General features: G+C 42.6%; 1 protein-coding gene across 1 annotated transcript in view; it reads right to left on the bottom strand.

Moving 5' to 3' along the window:
• Positions 1-22897, bottom strand: part of LOC143769135 (NXPE family member 2-like) — a 160924-nt gene that overhangs the window by 68295 nt on the left and 69732 nt on the right. The window contains exon 2 of the mRNA XM_077257716.1: positions 5008-5226. Coding sequence (XP_077113831.1) covers positions 5008-5188 — 181 coding nt within the window. The 5' untranslated portion in view covers positions 5189-5226. The remainder of the gene's footprint in view (positions 1-5007; positions 5227-22897) is intronic.

The raw sequence follows: 22897 nt of genomic DNA on the forward strand, positions 1-22897 counted from the left end.
CGTCTAGAACCAACGTAGGCACGCTCCCTGGCTATCTCTAGTTGCGTTTGTCAGGCGTAGGGCAGCGGTCAGCCCAGGTTCCATCACCCTAGAGCTCGTCCGATATTTATTATACTTTGCTTATCCTGTGCTATCCCTAGCCATTGGGGATTCATGACATTACCCCATATCCCACCACTACTCAGGAGTGGGAAGACAGAGGCTAAGTGCCAGAATAGGCGCATCTTACAGATGCACCTTTTCTGGGGTGGCTGGGGCAGATGTTTTTAGCCAGGGGGGCCAATAACCATGGTTCCTCTCTAGGCTATTAATATCCACCCTTAGTCACTGGCTTTCCCTCTCTGGCGGAGAAAATTGTGCTGGAGACCACGCCTTTTTTTTCAGGGTTAGAGTTAGGGCTAGGGTTGGGGTTAGGGCTAGGGTGAGGGCTAGGGTTGTGTCTAGGGTTAGGGTTGTGTCTAGGAATAAGGTTGTGTCTAGGGTTAGGGTTGTGTCTAGGGTTAGGGTTGTGTCTAGGGTTAGGGTTATGTCTAGGTTTAGGTTTATGTCTAGGGTTAGGGTTGTGTCTAGGGTTAGGGTTGTGTCTAGGGTTAGGGTTGTGTCTAGGGTTAGGGTTGTGTCTAAGGTTAGGGTTGGGATTAGGGTTGTGTCTAGTGTTAGCAGTGTGTTGGGTTTAGGTTGAGTTTGAATGGGTAGTTTTTCACTGTATCTGTCCGTTGTGTGATGCTTGTGTGTTTCTATATTTCTCCGTTATATTAGGACATTTTCTTCCCGATTTGTACCTTAGATTATGTTGAATGATCCATGTAGGGGGTTTGTGTGTGTGTCTTTGTGCTAGTCTAGATATCGCTATAATATTTTCAATAGTCCACAATTAATTTAAAAAAATATTGTTCCTTGTAATCTGAAACATTTTACATCGAAAAACACCCTGAGGTCTGGGACCATGCCAGTGAGGAGTACAAGGGGTCATCGTCAAAGCATGATGCCTGGCCAGACATAGTTACTGAACTATATCCAAACTGGCCTAACCTACCTAAGCAGGGGAAAAAATATTTGTAAGTATTTATTACTTTGAATTTGGGGAAATTTTAAGAAATAAAGTTTTTTTAATGTATTTTTATTTTATATTGTTTCATTTCAGTGGACGATGTAAAGAAAAGGTGGCAGTCGGTGACCGACCTTTTTATGAGGTCACAAAAGACACCAAGTGGCAGCTCTCCACGAAGGAAGAGGGTGCCATATGCAAACCAGCTGCAGTTCATATGGAGTCGGCGTCCAATGATGCTGCTCCTGCCTCGGGTGCTGCGTCCAGCTCTGCTGGCGGTGTGTCGAGGCACACGGGGATGGGTGCTGCTTCTGCCCGTCCTGTGGCATTGAGAAGGGCAGCACCCAAGAAGGCCAAAAACACTCAAGTTATTGAAAACCTAACAAGTAGAACCCTCAATCTGCTCGACAATTCTGTCAAGCAAGAAGAGCTAGACAAATTTGGCTCACTTTTGACTGACTACCTAAGGTCAATGCCACGGGACCGGCAGAATATACAGTACAGACCAAAAGTTTAGACACACCTTCGCATTTAAAGATTTTTCTGTATTTTCATGACTATGAAAATTGTACATTCACACTGAAGGCATCAAAACTATGAATTAACACATGTGGAATTATATACTTAACAAAAAAGTGTGAAACAACTGAAAATATGTCTAATATTATAGGTTTTTCAAAGTAGCCACCTTTTGCTTTTATGATTGCTTTGCACACTCTTGGCATTCTCTTGATGAGCTTCAAGAGGTAGTCACCGGGAATGGTTTTCACTTCACAGGTGTGCCCTGTCAGGTTTAATAAGTGGGATTTCTTGCCTTATAAATGGAGTTGGTACCATCAGTTGTGTTGTGCAGAAGTCTGGTGTGCAACCAAATAGGTGATGATGTCAACAATTGTGTCCGGTCCATTTTTGTGGTTTTTATTTGAAATTATGTCCAATTTGCCTTTTTTTACTCTGTTTTTTTGTGTTGTTCCTATACACACAAATGAAACAACAAATGCATAATAAAACATGTGTAATTGAAATAATTTTTGGGGAGAATACTTAATTTTCTGGAGCAATGTCAAGGGTGCCAACAATTTTGGCCATAACTGTATGGAGATCCTGGTGGGGCAGAGTCAGCTTTTTTTTAGCTCTGCTGTATGGGTAAATCTATAAACTCTGTGCTAGAACTGCTGCACCCAGTAAACTAAGTGATCCATTATTAGATTCAGAATCTCTTTTCCTACATTATGCTGCTTTCAGATGAGGTAGCAAAAGTCTGCTTACAGATTCCCTTTATCTAGATGCAGAAATCATTTGTTATTCTTACAGTCACATATACATTTTAAATATAACACTGACATTAATCTATGCCATCATTATTTTATGTAATCACTTATGCATGTCCGTTTTTATGTCTTGTATTTTCCTGTTTCTGTTTAATGTCATTTATATGAGACTAGATGGTGGCCCGATTCTAACACATTGGCAATTCTAGAATATGTATGTAGTTTATTTATGAAGATTTCAGAATAATGCAATGAATACACAGGATTCGGCCGGCCGGGCGCGACCAATTAGGGAAGCATGGTTCAAATCCCGTGCCAATTCGCAGCCGGACTGCGCCTGTCACTGATTGTTCGTGGCCGCAACCAATCAGTGAAGCCAGGGCCAGCTGCAGGTTTTTGAGGGCCCCGGGCGAAAGAGTGTTGCAGACAAAGTAGCATATAACACAGCCCACGCAGTATATAGCACAGCCACGTAGTATATAGCATATACCGTATATGCCGACTTCAACTCAAAAATATTGCACGAATCCGTTCATTCCTCAACCAAGAATCTGCAAAAACCCTAGTCCATGCCCTCATCATCTCTCGCCTTGACTACTGCAACCTTCTGCTCTGTGGCCTCCCCTCAAACACTCTCGCACCCCTCCAATCTATTCTAAACTCTGCTGCCCGACTAATCCACCTGTCCCCCCGCTATTCTCCGGCCTCTCCCCTTTGTCAATCCCTTCACTGGCTCCCCATTGCCCAGAGACTCCAGTACAAAACCCTAACCATGACGTACAAAGCCATCCACAACCTGTCTCCTCCTTACATCTGCGACCTCATCTCCCGGTACTTTCCTACACGCAACCTCCGATCCTCACAAGATCTCCTTCTCTACTCCCCTCTTATCTCCTCTTCCCACAATCGCATACAAGATTTCTCTCGCGTATCACCCCTACTCTGGAACCCTCTACCACAACACATCAGACTCTCGCCCACCATCGAAACCTTCAAAAAGAATCTGAAGACCCACCTCTTCCGACAAGCCTACAACCTGCAGTAACCACCGATCGACCAAACCGCTGCATGACCAGCTCTACCCTCACCTACTGTATTCTCACCCATCCCTTGTAGATTGTGAGCCTTCGCGGGCAGGGTCCTCTCTCCTACTGTACCAGTTATGACTTGTATTGTTCAAGATTATTGTACTTGTTATTATGTATACCCCTCCTCACTTGTAAAGCGCCATGGAATAAATGGCGCTATAACAATAAATAATAATAATAATAATAATAATATAGCACAGGCATGTAGTATATAGCACAGCTACGTAGTATATAACACAACCACATAGTACTTAGCAGCCACGTAGTATATAGCACAGCCCACGCAGTATATAACACAGCCACGTAGTATAAAACACAACAAAGTAGTATATTGCACAGCCACATAGTATATAGCACAGGCATGTAGTATATAGCACAGGCACATAGTATGTAACACAGCCACGTAGTATATAGCACAGCCACGTAGTATATAGCACAGCCCACACAGTATATAACACAGCCCACACAGTATATAACACAGCCCACGCAGTATATAACACAGCCCACACAGTATAAAACACAGCCCACGTAGTATAGAGCACAGCCCACGTAGTATATAGCACTGCCCACGCAGTATATAACACAGCCCACGTAGTATATAACACAGCCACATAGCATATAGCACAGCCACGTAGTATATTGCACAGCCACGTAGTATATAGCACGGCCCACGTAGTGAAGAGAACAGCGACGTAGTATATAACACAGCCCATGCAGTATATAGCAATGTGGGTACCATATCCCTGTTATAAAAATAATTAAAATAAAAAATAGTTATATACTCACCTTCCAGCGGCCCCCGGATCCAGCCCATTCCTTTAGCGATGCTCCGTTCCCAGTAATGCCTTGCGGCAATAACCTGTGATGATGTAGCGGTTTCGCGAGACCGCTACGTCATCACGGGTCGTTGCCGCAATGCATTCTTGGGACTGGAGCGTCGTGAGGAGTGGGAAAAGCTGCTGCGGATGCTGGAAGGTGAGGATATAATGTGTTTTTTTTTTTTTTTTATTATTTTTAACATTATATGTTTCTACTATTGATGCTGCATAGGCAGCATCAATAGTAAAAAGTTGGTCACGCTATGTGGACGCTGACTAGAGGGGTGTATGGAGGGGGCACTTACTGGATGGGAGTATGGAGGGGCCAATTCACGGCTGGACTGTGCCTGTCACTGATTGGTCGTGCCCAGCCAGCCGCGACCAATCAGCAAGGTGGGATTTCCGTGACAGAGAAACAGACAGACAGACAAACAGACGGAAGTGGACCTTAGACAATTATATATATAGATTTCTTAAGTAATATCAAATAAAATGTATTTTGACATTTAAAGTGTGACCCATATTTTATAGGGATAATACACATGCAATATCAAACTCTCTAACACTCTAAGGAAATGAGGGATAAATGAACTTATATATTGTGTGATCCAGTTACAAAAAGTTCAGCAGTATAATGTAATAAACTTTATCCGCGTTGAAGATTCCAGTGAACATTGTAGTTATTTAGTTAAGACCCTCTTAGATTATGGACACTTCAAAATATACCTTTATTTGACAATTTGGTTTACTATGCATACCGATAGCCATCCACATCATCTTACCTTTAAAAGTCTGCACTAGATATGTAAACCATTGTCGTACGGTTGAGTCTCCCAAGAAGTAGATCATTTTGTAATTTAAATAATTGTACCTCTGCTCTTGGTTAGTGAAGTTGGAAATGCTGCAAAACACAGGTTTCCAGCTATTTTCTAGCACAAAACCACTGGGAAATGGAGACTCCATTCCAATCTTACATTGTTCCAAAGTCAACAGAGAGGAAGCTGAAGGAAACAAGGAAAAACATCAATTGACAATCACCCTTGGAGGTCCATGACACACATTTCTTTAGGGCATAGAGGATATATCAGTGTGATTGACAGAGGGAGCTCAGTTCTTACAATGGCTGTTATCAGAGCTCTGGCATCTAAGGGTACCGTCTCACAGTGGCACTTTGATCGCTACGATGGTACGATCCGTGACGTTCCAGCGATATCCATACGATCTCGCTGTGTCTGACACGCAGCAGCGATCAGGGACCCCGCTGACAATCGTACGTCGTAGCAGATCGTTTGAAACTTTCTTTCGTCGCTGGATCTCCCGCTGTCATCGCTGGATCGGCGTGTGTGACACCGATCCAGCGATGTGTTCGCTTGTAACCAGGGTAAACATCGGGTTACTAAGCACAGGGCTGCGCTTAGTAACCCGATGTTTACCCTGGTTACCATTGTAAATGTAAAAAAACCCAAAAAACTCCATACTCACATTCCGGTGCCTGTCACGTCCCTCGCCGTCTGCTTCCCGCACTGACTGTGAGTGCCGGCCGTAAAGTAAAAGCAGAGCACAGCGGTGACGTCACCGCTGTGGTGTGCTTTACGGCCGGCACTGACAACAGTCAGTGCGGGAAGCCGCCGGTGGTGGACGTGACAGACATCAGAAGGTGAGTATGTAGTGTTTGTTTTTTTTTACATTTACAATGGTAACCAGGGTAAACATCGGGTTACTAAGCGCGGCCCTGCGCTTAGTAACCTGATGTTTACCCATGTTACCCAGGGACTTCGGCATCGTTGGTCGCTGGAGAGCTGTCTGTGTGACAGCTCTCCAGCGACCACACAACGACTTACCAACGATCACGGCCAGGTCGTATCGCTGGTCGTGATCGTTGGTAAATCGTTTAGTGTAACGGTACCCTAACCCCTTGCATATTTTGGTTAATAGCAACAGGGACATCTGAGTTTGACAGAAGGAGAGGGGTATTGCTGGGTTAAAAATTTCACAGTAAAATCCTCCTAATAAAATCATATTATTTATTAGATATGCATTAAAAGGAATCAATTAATAATAATTTAACCACACAAAAAAGTGTGGGTAAAAAAAAGCCCAGAATAATTATAACACACCTTTGTTAAAATGTTTTTGTCATGTAAAAAAATCATTCCAAGAAGAATTATTTCAGAACTTTTTCCACTTTTACAGTCACCTATAAACTGTACAATTCAATAAAAAAAATTAGAACCTATTTGGGATGAAAGAGGAAAATAAAGAACTAAAACAATGTGGTTACATAAATATGTACACATTTAACTTTGTTGAAGTATCCTTTGAATTTATGACAGTAGTCAGTCTTTTGGGGTAGGAATCTATCAGCATGACAAATTGGCAAATAATGAAGTGAGCTGGGGATGGAGACTGCAAATGGTGAAGTGGGGGATCGGGACTGCAAATGATGAAAGGAGGGGGAGTGCAAATGTTTAAATGGGGAGAGGGTGACTGCAAATGATGAAGGGAGGGGCACTGTAAATGATAAAGTGGAAGGGGGACAGCAAATAATGAAGCGGGAGGGGACTACAAATTATGAAGTGGGGTGTGACTGCAAATGATGAAGTAGGGGGTGAAAATGGGGCAATGGAGGGGCCAATGTAACATGATTAGTACATGAGCATAGACCCTACTAATGAATAAGGGACATGGATATCAGTGTCTCTTGCTGCATAAACCATCTAGACAAAGGAAAACTATCTCTTTTGACACCCCCGTACACTAGAAATATTGACTTGACCTAGTGTTCCTGCAAATGATGAATTGAGTGTGAGGGACAGGGGACTACAAATGTAAACTGAGGGTGGGGGACGAGGGATTGAAAATGCTGAATTGAGGGGGGGGAGAACAAATTATGACTTAGGGATTGGGGAGAGCAAATGATGATTTTTTTAGGGTGGGGGGTAAATAATGATGTATTGAAACTGGGGATGGGGACAGTAAATGATGAATTGAGGGAAGAGGACAGGGGACTGCAAGTGATGAATTGAAGGTGAGGGACAGGGGACTGCAAATGAATTAAGGGTGAGGAGTGATAACTAGGGGACTGGGGAGAGAAAATAATTATGAATTTTGAGCATGGTAGGAGTAAATGATGATGTATTCTGATTGGGTGATGGGGGACAGTAAATGATGAATTGAGGGTGGGGACAACAAATGATGATAAATTGGGGGTAGGGCAGGAAATAATGATAAATTGAGTGAGGGGGATAGCAAATGATGTATTGATTGTAGGAGAGAGAAGTTGATAATGAATAGAGGGTGGGGGGAGGGAGAGAGAGAAGACATGACATAATGAATGGCGGAAGGGGCATGTAAATAAATAGTGGGGCATTGAGGATGCAGTGACTGGTAATGAATTGGGAAGAGTACAGGGGTTAATTATTTTATATATTTATTAGGTGGGAAAAGGGACTATTTATAGTTTGTGGGGGCACAGTGGTGGATTATAATTTTTAATTTGTAATGGTGGGTTGCATAATAACTAAATATAAATTAATGGTTTAGGCATGTCTGTATTCACCTGTGTAGTATAGAAGAAAGGGAAAATGTGGGGAATGTGCTCTGGAAGTAGTGCTCTAAATAACTATGCTATTTTATGCAGAAATGAGTCTTGGCTGGAGGAATTGATGGAGGTCTGCACTGGATGAAGAAGACAAGAAAAATCAAGGACCTCAACTAGAGATGTCACTGGTAAGTCAGTGTATTCCCTGTATACTTACACCATATACTGTATACTATGTACAGAGCTCCTGTGTATAATGTCAATGGTCATTGCTGTATTACCTGTACGCTTATGTGATGCCCCAGGATCCTGTTTGTCACAGTGATAATGCTTTCCTCACGGGGAGAGTGATGTCATGCTTGGAAGCGATGAAGGATTCCATTTGACAGGTAATCAGCACATACAACACCATTCTCACTCCAGGCCAGAAGGAGGAGCTGTACACCCAACTTCAGGGGGAGCTTCTCTCTCTGGTCGGGAGGAGGAGGCAGTTGCTAGGCAGTTGCTAGGCAGTTAGGAAGAATTAGACAGTTGGTGCTAGACAGCAGACGGGAGCTGTCTGAGCTGAAAGGACGAGTGAGGGGCCGTGTAGCCTGAAATTCTGCCACTCCTAGATAGCAAGATACAGAAGGAAGAACAGCTTGTAGCGAACATGCAAGAGAGGGAAGCACAGGAGAGTCACAACAAGGGAGAATAGCAGCGACTGGGCTACCTCCCTGACAGAGTGCAGATACCGGTAACCGGAAGACCGAGGTTGTGTCATACTCTAGGAGGCACAGCAGAAACCAGTAGGACACCTAGACTACATTTAACTTGTCCGCCCTAACACTCAGGAGACACAGTGACACATAGAGCCCGGGGTGTGATAGAGACCCTGTAAAAAGGCTTGAGTCACCTGTCATACGGGTTTGAGTCCTACCTAAAGGGGGACAGAGAGAACGGTGAGGACCTTGCCAGAACCCTTAGGCAGTAAGGGACTACAATACCACCACGCTAAAAGGAAGGATTTTAACTCCATCTGGTTAAAGGGGACTCTGAACTCGCTTCCAAGCTGGTCGGACCCTGCCTGTACCTGTGATCTGGTGCCCTGGACTGAGGCTGCCTGCTACCATCAGTAAACCAGGTTAAGACATTGCAAACCTGTGTCCTCCATTCCTTATCACACCAGGCACCATCTCCATCTACTACATTGGGAGCCCTGGGGACCCAGCTTCACCTGTGGGAAGCTACACCATCCCAGCTGCCAAAACATCACCCCAGTGGACCCCTTAAAGCAGCGTTGGTCATCCCTGACCGAATACCACAGGTGCCGTCACAAACTTTTATTATTTCACACACCCCTTTAAAGACCTTTCCTTTAACATGGGTGCCCAGGGCCACAGACCGGGTCGCCGCCGTAACACATCCCTTTAAGTACCGGACCCGGTACCAAGTGCCCCACGGCCCAGGCGGGCGTTCCACTAATACTATATGCAGAGCTTCTGTGTATAATATCACTTGAAATCACTGTATTGCCTGTACACTGACACTGTGTATAATGCCATTGGTTATCACTCTTTTACCAGTTCACCATACACTCTATACAGAGCTCCTGTGCACAATGTCACTGGTGTTCACTAGTGATGAGCGAGTACTAAAGTGTTCGGGTGCTCGTTGCTCGGGTCGAGCAGATTGGAATACTCGGGTACTCGGCCAGAACAACGAGCCCAATGTAAGTCTATGGGACACCCTAGTATTTTTACCGCGATCCCCCCCGGGGGTCCTTTTAAGGTCTAAAAAGTCTGAAAATGATGGAAACACTGCTCAAATGACACAGGGACATCATGGTGATCGCACCTGGAAGCATTCCTGACTCCTAGTTCACAGCCTTAATCATTTTTTTCCGAGATTCATGACATTTTTCCCGGTGCCACAAAAAACACATGAAACAAAACCAAAACTGGTTTTGCTGGGGAATAAGTCAAGGTACATCCCTTGCAGGTTAATGACTTGCCTGTAAGGCCAAATATTTAACCCTAGACTGAAAATTTCCTCCCCCACTTAGGCTTAGTTCAGACGCAGCGATTTTGAACTTTAAAATTGCTTTCAACCACTAAAAATGCATTCACTGGGAAATGTCATTGTAACATTTAACAACCCTAGCTGGCCATGTGGTGTGTGACATATACGCAGACCCATCTTGTTTCATTTATGAAGGAGGGACTCTTAACATCACAGAGCCTATTTTTACTGGGGCATCAGGCGGCATTAATCTTCTTAAAGGGCCATTATTAAACTGTGGGTCTCCTAAGCTGTTGTAGCCTAGGCTGTGAGTGCATGGGCTGCCAAGAATTACGATGCACCACAATACCCCTTTCATAAGATGTCCAGGGCGGACTCCTGAAAAAGTGTTGCATTGAATTCAAGGCCTGCCCTGCTAGCAATTCATATGCACCCCAATAAGCCTTTGAACCCACATACTGGATGGGCCCCTGAAAATCCACTTCACAATATGCATTTTGTACTCCCGTACTCCTTTGTTTTACACATTGACAGCAAGGCCAGCCCTGCTGTATAGTCAGTCATATGCACCCATTATGCCTTTGAAACCACATAGTGGATGGGCCCATGAAAATCCACTACACAATATGCATTTTGTACTCCCGTACTCCTTTGTTTTTCACATTGGCAGCAAGGCCAGCCCTGCTGCATAGTCATATGCACCCCATTACGCCTTGGAACCCACATACTGGATGGGCCCAGGAAAATCCACTTCACAATATGCATTTTGTACTCCCGTACTCCTTTATTTTGCAAATTGGCAGCAAGGCCAGTTCTGCTGCATAGTCATATGCACCTCATTACACCTTGGAAACCACATACTGGATGGGCCCAGGAAAATCCACTTCACAATATGCATTTTGTACTCCCGTACTCCTTTGTTTTACACATTGGCAGCAAGGCCAGCTCTGCTGCATAGTCAGTCATATGAACCGCATTACGCCTTGGAACCAACATAGTGGATGTGCCCATGAAAATCCACTTCACAATATGCATTTTGTACTCCCGTACTCCTTTGTTTTACACATTGGCAGCAAGGCCAGCCGTGCTGCATAGTCATATGCACCCCATTAGGCCTTGGAACCCACATACTGGATGGGCCCAGGAAAATCCACTTCACAATATGCATTTTGCACACCCGTACTCCTTTGTTTTACACATTGGCAGCAAGGTCAGCCGGGTTGCATAGTCATATGCACACCATTATGCCTTGGAACCAACATACTGGAAGGGCCCATGAAAATCCACTTGTATTTTTTAATGGTATGATGGTTCTCTCTTTGCAGAATTATTTACAGGAGAATTTGGAAATTTTATTTGACATGATTTTAACACTAAGGTTCAGATACGGCTTTAAAAAAGGCTAATACTTGCAATACAATGCAATTTTATTGCAAACTACAAAATTCAAGGAATAGCATGATTGAATAGTGTGAGTGCGTATACTTTTGTATATGTTAACATACAAAGGTTAATAAGTACATATAAGGATTAAATAAATATAGTGATTATGCATATATGAAGATTAACTACATACAGTATACTTAGATCATCACCAAGAGGATTTTTAACATAATCCGTCTGGAATATCAGAGAAGCAACACCAAGACAGAGAAACTCTGGGAGATTACCTACACTGCATGGGAGTCCCCAATTATGCAGGTATCAGCACTCTGTACATGTACAGGTACCCCAGTTTTGGCATCTGTCTTAGTCATGTTTCTCTGGTCTTATTTAGTGATTTACATTATGTAGTAACTCTAGTTTCACCCAGACCTTCAAGTGGTCACTTTTCAAGGTTGGATGAAACTGAGATATCATGGAGTCATCAGACGAGGGTCCATGAACCCCTAGAAAATAAAAGCCACAAGGATTTAGATCCAACCACTACCGGCATAGTTTCAGTAAACCTTAATGTTTTACAATGACAAACAGCAAACATATAGAGGTTTAGAACTGTTTGTGAAGTGAATAAACAAACATTTATCAAGATTGTGTAACTATGAACATTGTATGTCACATCTGTAAAGGTTTTACAAGAAATGCAGCTATGTGATTGCCTGAATGCATTCGGTATACAGTATTTTAAACTTGTTCACAAATCGCCATTTCTATATTCGCCATTTGTACATTTGAGGCAGCCAAAGTTAAGGCTCTCAAGGAGAGAAACTAATATAGTGGACAAAGCTATATTTTTAATGAACTTGTCTTACCGAGTTTTCGCTCAACGAGGGGAAGACCCCTTACTTACGTAGCGCTCACTAATATACTAATTTGACAAGAAGACTACTAGGTCTTTATTTCGGTAAAACAATTTATATTTTATTAATAATGAAATAAAGTTTAATAATCAACAATTTAAGCTATGATTTGATATATGTACTACAGGCACATGAATTATAACAGCGCTAGCCTAACATTACATGATCATAATCATCATCTATATAATAGAGAAAGTAAGAATCTATATAATTACCAAATATTGTAACATCACTTCCCTGTCGGGGGACTCGACTGATGAGAAGGAAATATTCGGTAACACATCATCACAGAAGTTATGCGTCCATAAAGTCTCCTGGAATGTCCCTACCCCCACCTAGATGTCGTCCTGTTTTATACACTTAAAACTGGATTTAGTTTCGTCATGCGTACTGGCATTTTTCTCATATAACTTGTTTTTTTACAGATCACAAGCTGTTATTGTACAAATTCCATGCTTATCTTGTTGTTCACCCTTAAGAATATTTTCCTCACACTACAAGAATGCCGCTGCGCATGTTTACATAGCTGTTTATGCCACATCTCCTCATACAATACAAATAGGTCACTCTGAGGGCACTTTCCCGCTTCCATTTTGTCTTGTTTTACTCAGTTAAATGCAATAGATACATGAAATCACTATCTACACATACATTCAGACATTCTTGTCTCATTTGTATCACAAACGGTCCTTGAAATCATGTAACTATTTGCCATTACCATAGGTGACCATTAGAACCTTAGGTCTCCTACAGAACACTTTGTAAGCCATGTAACAGTTCCATATTGACAATATGATAACTACTATCATGACCACTAAGAGTGGGTGGATTACCCAGTCCAACATTTTCTTAGCGGATGGCGAGTACCCAAGAAAAATATCATACCAATAATGAGAAGTGGCATCGGCTATAACTGAACCCATTTTATAACTTATAATCGTAGTAGTGATTATATGATTTTGCAAACTTTGCATAAACTGAGTGTAATTTACAAGTTTTGCCTTCCAGAGTATCTTCACAGATAGATAAATCATGAGTTTTGTTATTGTTATCAACATAAGGTCCATTGAATTTTGGCATCCAGAAAAATATATTCCCCGGAAGCCCCAACATCAATGGCAATACTACATACCTACACATTACCTGTATTATTCTAAGATAATCCCTCCAATTTGGATAATACCTCCTAAAATCAGTGGAATATACTTTATCTGTCATATTAGAACACACTATCAATTTTGTTCCATTTAAACAAAATATAAAGCTAGTATCATTCAACCTTCTAGAAGTATAATTAGCGTATACTCGAGATTCGATTAGTCCAGTCGTTAAATTTAATTCTGTCATTTCAGCTTCCCAACAACTTCAACAACAACACAATACTAGCAAAAAAAACTCAGTGCAAGTGACTAGAATAGGTCAATGTAAAAATTGAAGATTAAAAAATAGTAATATTTCTGGGTGTGGTTCGAGTAAAGGAAATCACTTTCTACACATCTGGACAGACTAGACCCGGATTTAGGAATTGTTAAGAGGAATAACAGAGGGACAACACAGTGTAGAATGAGGAATGCAAACATTGAGAAACAGACATGTCCTCTTTAAATGATCATGATCTACAGTTTTAAAAATACACCAAAATCATAAATTTACACTTTTTACTCCATAACTGACAACTAAAGTACGGTACACATTACTGAAAGCGAACAGAAGATGGTTTGTTATTGGAAGAAGATAAATGATGGGAGAGGTGTTGACAAATGGCTTTGTGACACTATTATTTCACAAAAGCTTGTTTGTACAGAGATTAATGTAACACTCTTGGCTTTTCTAAAACATTTCGATTTGAAATCACAGCGATAGTGGGGGAAAAAAAAATACTTTCTAAAAAGGCAGATGAATAAAATCACAAAATAAGTTGTTTGTAAGGTCGGTGTACACATCTATGTCATGGATTAGCTGGAGTTACATTTTGAAACCCTTCATGACCGGAAGTATTTTTGGTTTTGCGTTTTCGTTTTTGCTACCCTTCTTCCTAGAGCCATGACTTTTATTTTTCAGTCAATATGGCCATGTGAGGGCTTGTTTTTTGTGGGGCGAGTTGTACATTTGAACGACGCCATTGGTTTTATCATATCGTGTACTGGAAAACAGGAAAAAAAAATTCAAAGTGCAGTGAAATTACAAAAAAGTGCAATCTCCGCTTTTTGGGTATTGCTTTTTTACTAGGTTCACTAAGGCTATGTGCACACGTCCGGAATTGCCACGGAAATTCCGCAACTGTGCCACGGGTAAAATGCATGTGGAATTGGCATGCGTTTTCCCGCTAAACACTAGCCTTTTACAAGTGTAATTAGCTTGCAGAATGCTAACGTTTTCCAAACGATCTGTAGCATCGCTTGGAAAACTATAATTGACAGGTTGGTCACACTTGTCAAACATAGTGTTTGACAAGTGTGACCAACTTTTTACTATTGATGCTGCCTATGCAGCATCAATAATTAAAGATCTAATGTTAAAAATAATTAAAAAAAAAAATTGAAAATCATGATATTCTCACCTTCCGGCATCCCCTGTAGCCTTCCCGCTACTCGCGATGCTCCCGGCAGCTTCCGTTCCCAGTAATGCCTCGCGGCAATGACCCCAGATGATGTGGCATCACACGAGACCGCTACATCATCACAGGTCATTGTCGCAAAGCATCCCTGTGGACGGAAGCATCGCGAGGAGCGGGAAGGCTGCCGCGGCCGCCGGAAAGTGCGAATATCACGATTTTTTATTTAAATTTTTTTTTTTACAGGTATATGGTTCCCAGGAGTGGGAGAAGAGTTCCCTCTCCTCCTACCTGGGTACCATCCGCACATGATCCGCTTACTTCCCGCATGGTGGGCATAGCCACATGCGGAAAGTAAGAGGATCAATGCATTCCTATGTGTGTGAAATCCCCGCGACTCCACACAAAGAATGAACATGCTGTGTTTTTATCTGGAATGCGATTCCGCTGCGGAAAAAAACGCAACATGTGCACAAAAATTGCGGATTGCATTCTAATAAATAGGATGCTTAATGTACGTGTTTTTTTCGCAGCTTTATTGCGTTTTTATAGCGAAAAACCGCAAAAAATCCTGAATGTGTGCACACAGCCTAAATGATAAAACTGACCTGCCACTATGATTCTCCAGGTCATTACGAGTTCATAGACACCAAACATGGTTAGGTTCTTTTTTATCTAAGTGGTGAAAAAAAAATTCCAAACTTTGTTAACCCCTTAAGCCCCGAGGGTGGTTTGCACGTTAATGACCGGGCCAATTTTTACAATTCTGACCACTGTCCCTTTATGAGGCTATAACTCTGGAACGCTTTGACGGATCTTGGCGATTCTAACATTGTTTTCTCGAGACATATTGTACTTCATGTTAGTGGTAAAATTTATTCGATATAACTTGCGTTTATTTGTGAAAAAAATGGAAATTTGGCGAAAATTTTGAAAATTTTGCAATTTTCCAACTTTGAATTTTTATGCCCTTAAATCACAGACATATGTCACGCAAAATACTTAATAAGTAACATTTCCCACATGTCTACTTTACATCAGTACAATTTTGGAACCAACATTTTTTTTTGTGACGGAGTTATAAGGGTTAAAAGTTGACCAGCAATTTCTCATTTTTACAACACCATTTTTTTTTAGGGACCACATCTCATTTGAAGTCATTTTGAGGGGTCTATATGATAGAAAATACTCAAGTGTGACACCATTCTAAAAACTGCACCCCTCAAGGTGCTCAAAACCACATTCAAGAAGTTTATTAACCCTTCAGGTGTTTCACAGGAATTTTTGGAATGTTTAAATAAAAATGAACATTTAACTTTTTTTCACACAAAATTTATTTCAGCTCCAATTTGTTTTATTTTACCAAGGGTAACAGGAGAAAATGGACCCCCAAAGTTGTTGTACAATTTGTCCTGAGTATGCTGATACCCCATATGTGGGGGTAAACCACTGTTTGGGCGTATGGCAGAGCTCGGAAGGAAAGGAGCGCCATTTGACTTTTCAATGCAAAATTGACTGGAATTGAGATGGGACGCCATGTTGCGTTTGGAGAGCCCCTGATGTGCCTAAACACTGAAACCCCCTACAAGTGACACCATTTTGGAAAGCAGACCCCCTAAGGAACTTATCTTGATGTGTGGTGAGCACTTTGACCCACCAAGTGCTTCACAGAAGTTTATAATGCAGAGCCGTAAAAATAAAAAATCATATTTTTTCACAAAAATGATCTTTTTGCCCCCAATTTTTTATTTTCCCAAGGGTAAGAGAAGAAATTGGACCCCAAAAAATGTTGTGCAATTTGTCCTGAGTATGCTGGTACCCCATATGTGGGTGTAAACCATTGTTTGGGCGCATGGCAGAGCTTGGAAGGGAAGGAGCGCCATTTGACTTTTCAATGCAAAATTGACTGGAATTGAGATGGGACGCCATGTTGCGTTTGGAGAGCCCCTGATGTGCCTAAACATTAAAACCCCCAACAAGTGACACCATTTTGGAAAGTAGACCCCCTAAGGAACTTATCTAGATGTGTGGTGAGCACTTTGACCCACCAAGTGCTTCACAGAAGTTTATAATGCAGAGCCGTAAAAATAAAAAATCATATTTTTTCACAAAAATGATCTTTTCGCCCCAAATTTTTTATTTTCCCAAGGGTAAGAGAAGAAATTGGACCACAAAAAATGTTGTGCAATTTGTCCTGAGTACGATGATACCCCATATGTGGGTGTAAACCATTGTTTGGGCGCATGGCAGAGCTTGGAAGGGAAGGAGCGCCATTTGACTTTTCAATGCAAAATTGACTGGAATTGCGATGGGACGCCATGTTGCGTTTGGAGAGCCCCTGATGTGCCTAAACATTGAAACTCCCTACAAGTGACACCATTTTGGAAAGTAGACCCCCTAAGGAACTTATCTAGATGTGTGGTGAGCACTTTGACCCACCAAGTGCTTCACAGAAGTTTATAATGCAGAGCCGTAAAAATAAAAAAATCATTTTTTTTCACAAAAATGATATTTTCGCCCCCAATTTTTTATTTTCCCAAGGGTAAGAGAAGAAATTGGACCACAAAAAATGTTGTGCAATTTGTCCTGAGTACGCTGATACCCCATATGTGGGTGTAAACCATTGTTTGGGCGCATGGCAGAGCTTGGAAGGGAAGGAGCACCATTTGACTTTTCAATGCAAAATTGACTGGAATTGAGATGGGACGCCATGTTGCGTTTGGAGAGCCCCTGATGTGCCTAAACATTGAAACCCCGCACAAGTGACACCATTTTGGAAAGTAGACCCCCAAAGGAACTTATCTAGATGTGTTTTGAGAGCTTTGAACCCCCAAGTGTTTCACTACAGATTATAACGCAGAGCCGTGAAAATAATTTTTTTTTTTTCTCAAAAATGATTTTTTAGCCCCCAGCTTTGTATTTTTACAAGGGTAACAGAATAAATTGGACCCCAAAATTTGTTTTCCAATTTGTCCTGAGTACGCTGATACCCCATATGTGGGGGGGGAACCACTGTTTGGGCGCATGACAGAGCTCGGAAGGGAAGGAGCGCCATTTGGAATGCAGACTTAAATGGATTGGTCAGCAGCCGTCACGTTGCATTTGCAGTGCCCCTGATGTACCCAAACAGTACAAACCCCCCACAAGTGACCCCATATTGGAAACTAGACCTCCCAAGGAACTTATCTAGATGTGTTTTGAGAACTTTGAACCCCCAAGTGTTTCACTAAAGTTTATAGCGCAAAGCCGTGAAAATAAAAATTATTATTTTTTTTTTCACAAAAATGATTTTTTTAGCCCCCAGTTTTGTTTTTACACAAGGGTAACAGGATAAATTAGACCCCAAAAGTTGTTGTCCAATTTGTCCTGAGTACGCTGATAACCCATATGTGGGGGGGAACCACTGTTTGGGTGCATGACAGAGCTCGGAAGGGAAGGAGCGCCATTTGGAATGCAGCCTTAAATGGATTGGTCTGCAGGCGTCACGTTGCATTTGCAGAGCCCCTGATGTACCCAAACAGTACAAACCCCCCACAAGTGACCCCATATTGGAAACTAGACCTCCCAAGGAACTTATCTAGATGTGTTGTGAGAACTTTGAACCCCCAAGTGTTTCACTACAGTTTATAACGCAGAGCCGTGAAAATAAAACATCTTTTTTTCCCACAAAAATGATTTTTAGCCCCCCAAATTTTTATTTTCCTAAGGATAACAAGAGAACTTGGACCCCAGAAGTTGTTGTTCAATTTGTCCCGAGTACGCTGATAACACATATGTTGGGGTAAACCCCTTTTTGGGCGCACGGGAGAGCTCGGAAGGGAAGGAGCACTGTTTTACTTTTTCAACGCAGAATTGGCTGGAATTGAGATTGGACGCCATGTCGCGCTTGGAGAGCCCCTGATGTGCCTGGACAGTGGAAACTCCCCAATTCTACCTGAAACCCTAACCCAAACACACCCCTAACCCTAATCCCAACGGTAACCCTAACCACACCCCTAGCCCTGACACACCCATAATTCTAATCCCAACCCTAATCCAAACCGTAAATGTAATCCAAACCCTAACCCTAACTTTAGCCCCAACCCTAACTTTAGCCCCAACCCTAACTTTACCTCCAACCCTAGCCCTAACCCTAACCCTACCCCTACCCCTAACCCTAAACGTGACTGAAATACGTGGCACTGAAATACGTGGCACTGAAATACGTGGCACTGAAATACGTGGCACTGAAATACGTGGCACTGAAATACGTGATACGTGGCACTGAAAGACGTGGCACTGAAAGACGTGGCACTGAAAGACGTGGCACTGAAATACGTGGCACTGAAATACGTGGCACTGAAATATGTGATACGTGGCACTTAAATACGTGGCACTGAAACACGTGGCACTGAAATACGTGATACGTGGCACTGAAATACGTGGCACTGAAATACGTGGCACTGAAATACGTGGCACTGAAATATGTGGCACTGAAATACGTGGCACTGAAATACGTGGCACTGAAATACATGATACGTGGCACTTAAATACGTGGCACTGAAATACGTGATACGTGGCACTGAAATACGTGGCACTGAAATACGTGGCACTGAAATACGTGGCACTGAAATACGTGGTACTAAAATATGTGGCACTGAAATACGTGATACTGAAATACGTGATACGTGGCACTGAAATACGTGGCACTGAAACACGTGGCACTGAAATACGTGGCACTGAAATACGTGATACGTGGCACTGAAATACGTGGCACTGAAATACGTGGCACTGAAATACGTGGCACTGAAATACGTGGTACTAAAATATGTGGCACTGAAATACGTGATACTGAAATACGTGATACGTGGCACTTAAATACGTGGCACTGAAACACGTGGCACTGAAATACGTGATACGTGGCACTGAAATACGTGGCACTGAAATACGTGGCACTATGACTGTCAGAAAATGTTCATTAATTGGTTAGGGGTGAGGTTAGGGGTAGAGTTAGGGTTTGGATCCCTTTATCACCTTGATGGTGGTGGGTGGCTTTTCAGTGTGTTTTCTGTTTTTTTTTCGATAAAAACGCATGCGTTTTAACGCAAACAAACGCATGTGCTTAAAAACGCAAGAAAATACTGCAGGTTGTATTTCTGAAAATGAACGCATGCAGAAAAAAAACGCATGCGTTTGAAAACGCGACCAAACGCGTACAATAAAACGCATGCGTTTTCAATGTTAAATATAGGGAAAAAACGCATGCGTTTTTTTGTGCAAAAAACGCTTCAGACAAAAACGCAAGTGTGAAACCAGCGACGCTTTTTATAGCAAAAAAGTTTTTGCATCTCCACATTTTGAGACCTATAATTTTTCCACATTTTGCTCCACAGAGTCATGTGAGGTCTTGTTTTTTGCGGGACGAGTTGACGTTTTTATTGGTAACATTTTCGGACACGTGACCGTTTTTGATCACTTTTTATTCCGATTTTTGTGAGGCAGAATGACCAAAAACCTGCTATTCATGAATTTCTTTTGGGAGAGGCGTTTATACCGTTCCGCGTTTGGTAAAATTGATAAAGCAGTTTTATTCGACGGGTCAGTACGATTACAGCGATATCTCATTTATATCATTTTTTTTATGTTTTGGCGCTTTTATACGATAAAAACTATTTTATAGAAAAAATAATTATTTTGGTATCGCTTTATTCTCAGGACTATAACTTTTTTATTTTTTTGCTGATGATGCCGTATGGCGGCTTTTTTTTTGCGGGACAAGATGACGTTTTCAGCGGTACCAGGGTTATTTATATCTGTCTTTTTGATCGCGTTTTATTCCACTTTTTATTATTTAATAAAGCGTTGTTTTTTGCCTCGTTTTTTTTTCTTACGGTGTTTACTGAAGGGGTTAACTAGTGGGGCAGTTTTATAGGTTGGGTCGTTACGGACGCGGCGATACTAAATATGTGTACTTTTATTGTTTTGTTTTTTTTATTTAGATAAAGAAATGTATTTATGGGAATAATATATTTTTTTTCTTTATTATTTATTTAGGAATTTTTTTCTTTTTTTTTAACACATGTGGAAAATTTTTTTTTTAACTTTTTTACTTTGTCCCAGGGGGGGACATCACAGATCGATGATCTGATAGTGTGCACAGCACTCTGTCAGATCACCGATCTCACTGACAGGGCTGCAGGCTTACCAGCGCCTGCTCTGAGCAGACACTCGGTAAGCCACCTCCTTCCCTGCAGGACCCGGATGCCGCGGCCATCTTGGATCCGGGACCTGCAGCCAGGAAGGAGGTAGGAGACCCTCGCAGCAACGCGATCACATCGCGTTGCTCCGGGGGGCTCAGGGAAGCCCGCAGGGAGCCCCCTCCCTGCGCGATGCTTCCCTATACCGCCGGTACACCGTGATCATGTTTGATCGCGGTGTGCCGGGGGTTAATGTGCCGGGGGCGGTCCATGACCGCTCCTGGCACATAGTGCCGGATGTCAGCTGCGATAGGCAGCTGACACCCGGCCGCGATCGGCCGCGCTCCCCCCGTGAGCGCGGCCGATCGCATATGACGTACTATCCCGTCACCGGGAATTAAGTCCCAGGTCACCTTGACGGGATAGTACGTCATACGGGATTAAGGGGTTAAAGAAAAAAAATAAATACATTGCGCCATTTTCCGATACCAGTAGCATCTCCATTTTTCGTGATCTTGGGTTAAGTGAGGGCTTATTTTTTGCACGCCACACTGACATTATTAATACCATTTTGGTGCAGATACGATCTTTTGATCGCCCATTATTGCATTTTAATGCAATGTCGCAGTGATCAAAAAAATGTTAATCTGGCGTTTTGACTTTTTTCCTTGCTACGCCATTTAGTGATCAGGTTAATACTTTTTTTTTATTGATAGATCGGGCGATTCTCAATGTACCAAATAAGTGTATGTTTGATTTTTGCTTGTTTTATTTTAAATGGGGCGAAAAGGGGTGATTTGAAATTTTATTTTAGTTTTTTTCAATATTTATTTTATTTATTTATTTTTTTACTTTTGGCATGCTTCAATAGTCTCCATTGGAGACTAGAAGCTGCCATAACCCGATCGGCTCTGCTACATACAGGTGTAACGGGGGCCAGGGTGGTAGCCATGGCGAGGAGCTGCTGCCGTTCCAACACACCCCAGTGCCCCGCGGCATTAATAAAATGTCCTTTCTCTGGGGTGCTGTGTGCAATGTATTTCACCCAACTGTGGTCAGCATTCTCCTCAGACTGCAAACTCCCGATTTGTCTCAGCAGCACGCAATTACTCTCAAAGTTCAGATTCATTTCCAACACAAATTTAGTTAATTCCTTCAGTTTCATTACAGACACCGTCCAACAGTCTTCACAGGTCACTAGTGTTGAGCATTCCGATACTGCAAGTATCGGGTATCGGCCGATACTTGCTGTATCGGAATTCCGATACCGAGATCCGATATTTTTGTGATATCGGGTATCGGTATCGAAACAACATTAATGTAAAAATGTGTAAAAGAGAGAATTAAAATAAAAAATATTGCTATACTCACCTCTCTGACGCAGCCTGCACCTTACCGAGGGAAGCGGCAGCGTTCTTTGTTTAAAATTCGCGCTTTTCTTTCCTTTACGTGAGTCCCGGCTTGTGATTGGTTGCGTGCCGCCCATGTGACCGGGACGCAACCAATCACAGCAAGCCGTGACGTAATTTCAGGTCCTTCAGGATTTTAAAATTACGGTCCGGCGTTGTGATTGGTTGCGTCGCAGTCACATGGGAGACGCAACCAATCACAGCAAGCCGTGACGTAATTTCAGGTCCTTAAGGATTTTAAAATTACGTCCCGGCTTTGTGATTGGTCCGCGTCCCGGCAACATGGCCGCCATTAACCAATCACAAGCCGTGACGTCACGGGAGGCTGGACACGCGCGCTTTTTAAAATGGGCGCGTGTCCAGCCTCCCGTGACGTCCCGGCTTGTGATTGGTTGCGCCGCGGTCAACCAATCACAAGCCGGGAGGCTGGACACGCGCCCATTTTAAAATTTTAAAATGCGCGCGTGTCCAGCCTCCCGGCTTGTGATTGGTTGACCGCGGCGCAACCAATCACAAGCCGGGACGTCACGGGAGGCTGGACACGCGCCCATTTTAAAAAGCGCGCGTGTCCAGCCTCCCGTGACGTCACGGCTTGTGATTGGTTAATGGCGGCCATGTTGCCGGGACGCGGACCAATCACAGCAAGCCGTGACGTAATTTCGTCACGGCTTGCTGTGATTGGTCCGCGTCC

The sequence above is a fragment of the Ranitomeya variabilis genome, chromosome 4 (assembly GCF_051348905.1).
Source record: "Ranitomeya variabilis isolate aRanVar5 chromosome 4, aRanVar5.hap1, whole genome shotgun sequence".
Classification (NCBI taxonomy): Eukaryota; Metazoa; Chordata; class Amphibia; order Anura; family Dendrobatidae; genus Ranitomeya; species Ranitomeya variabilis.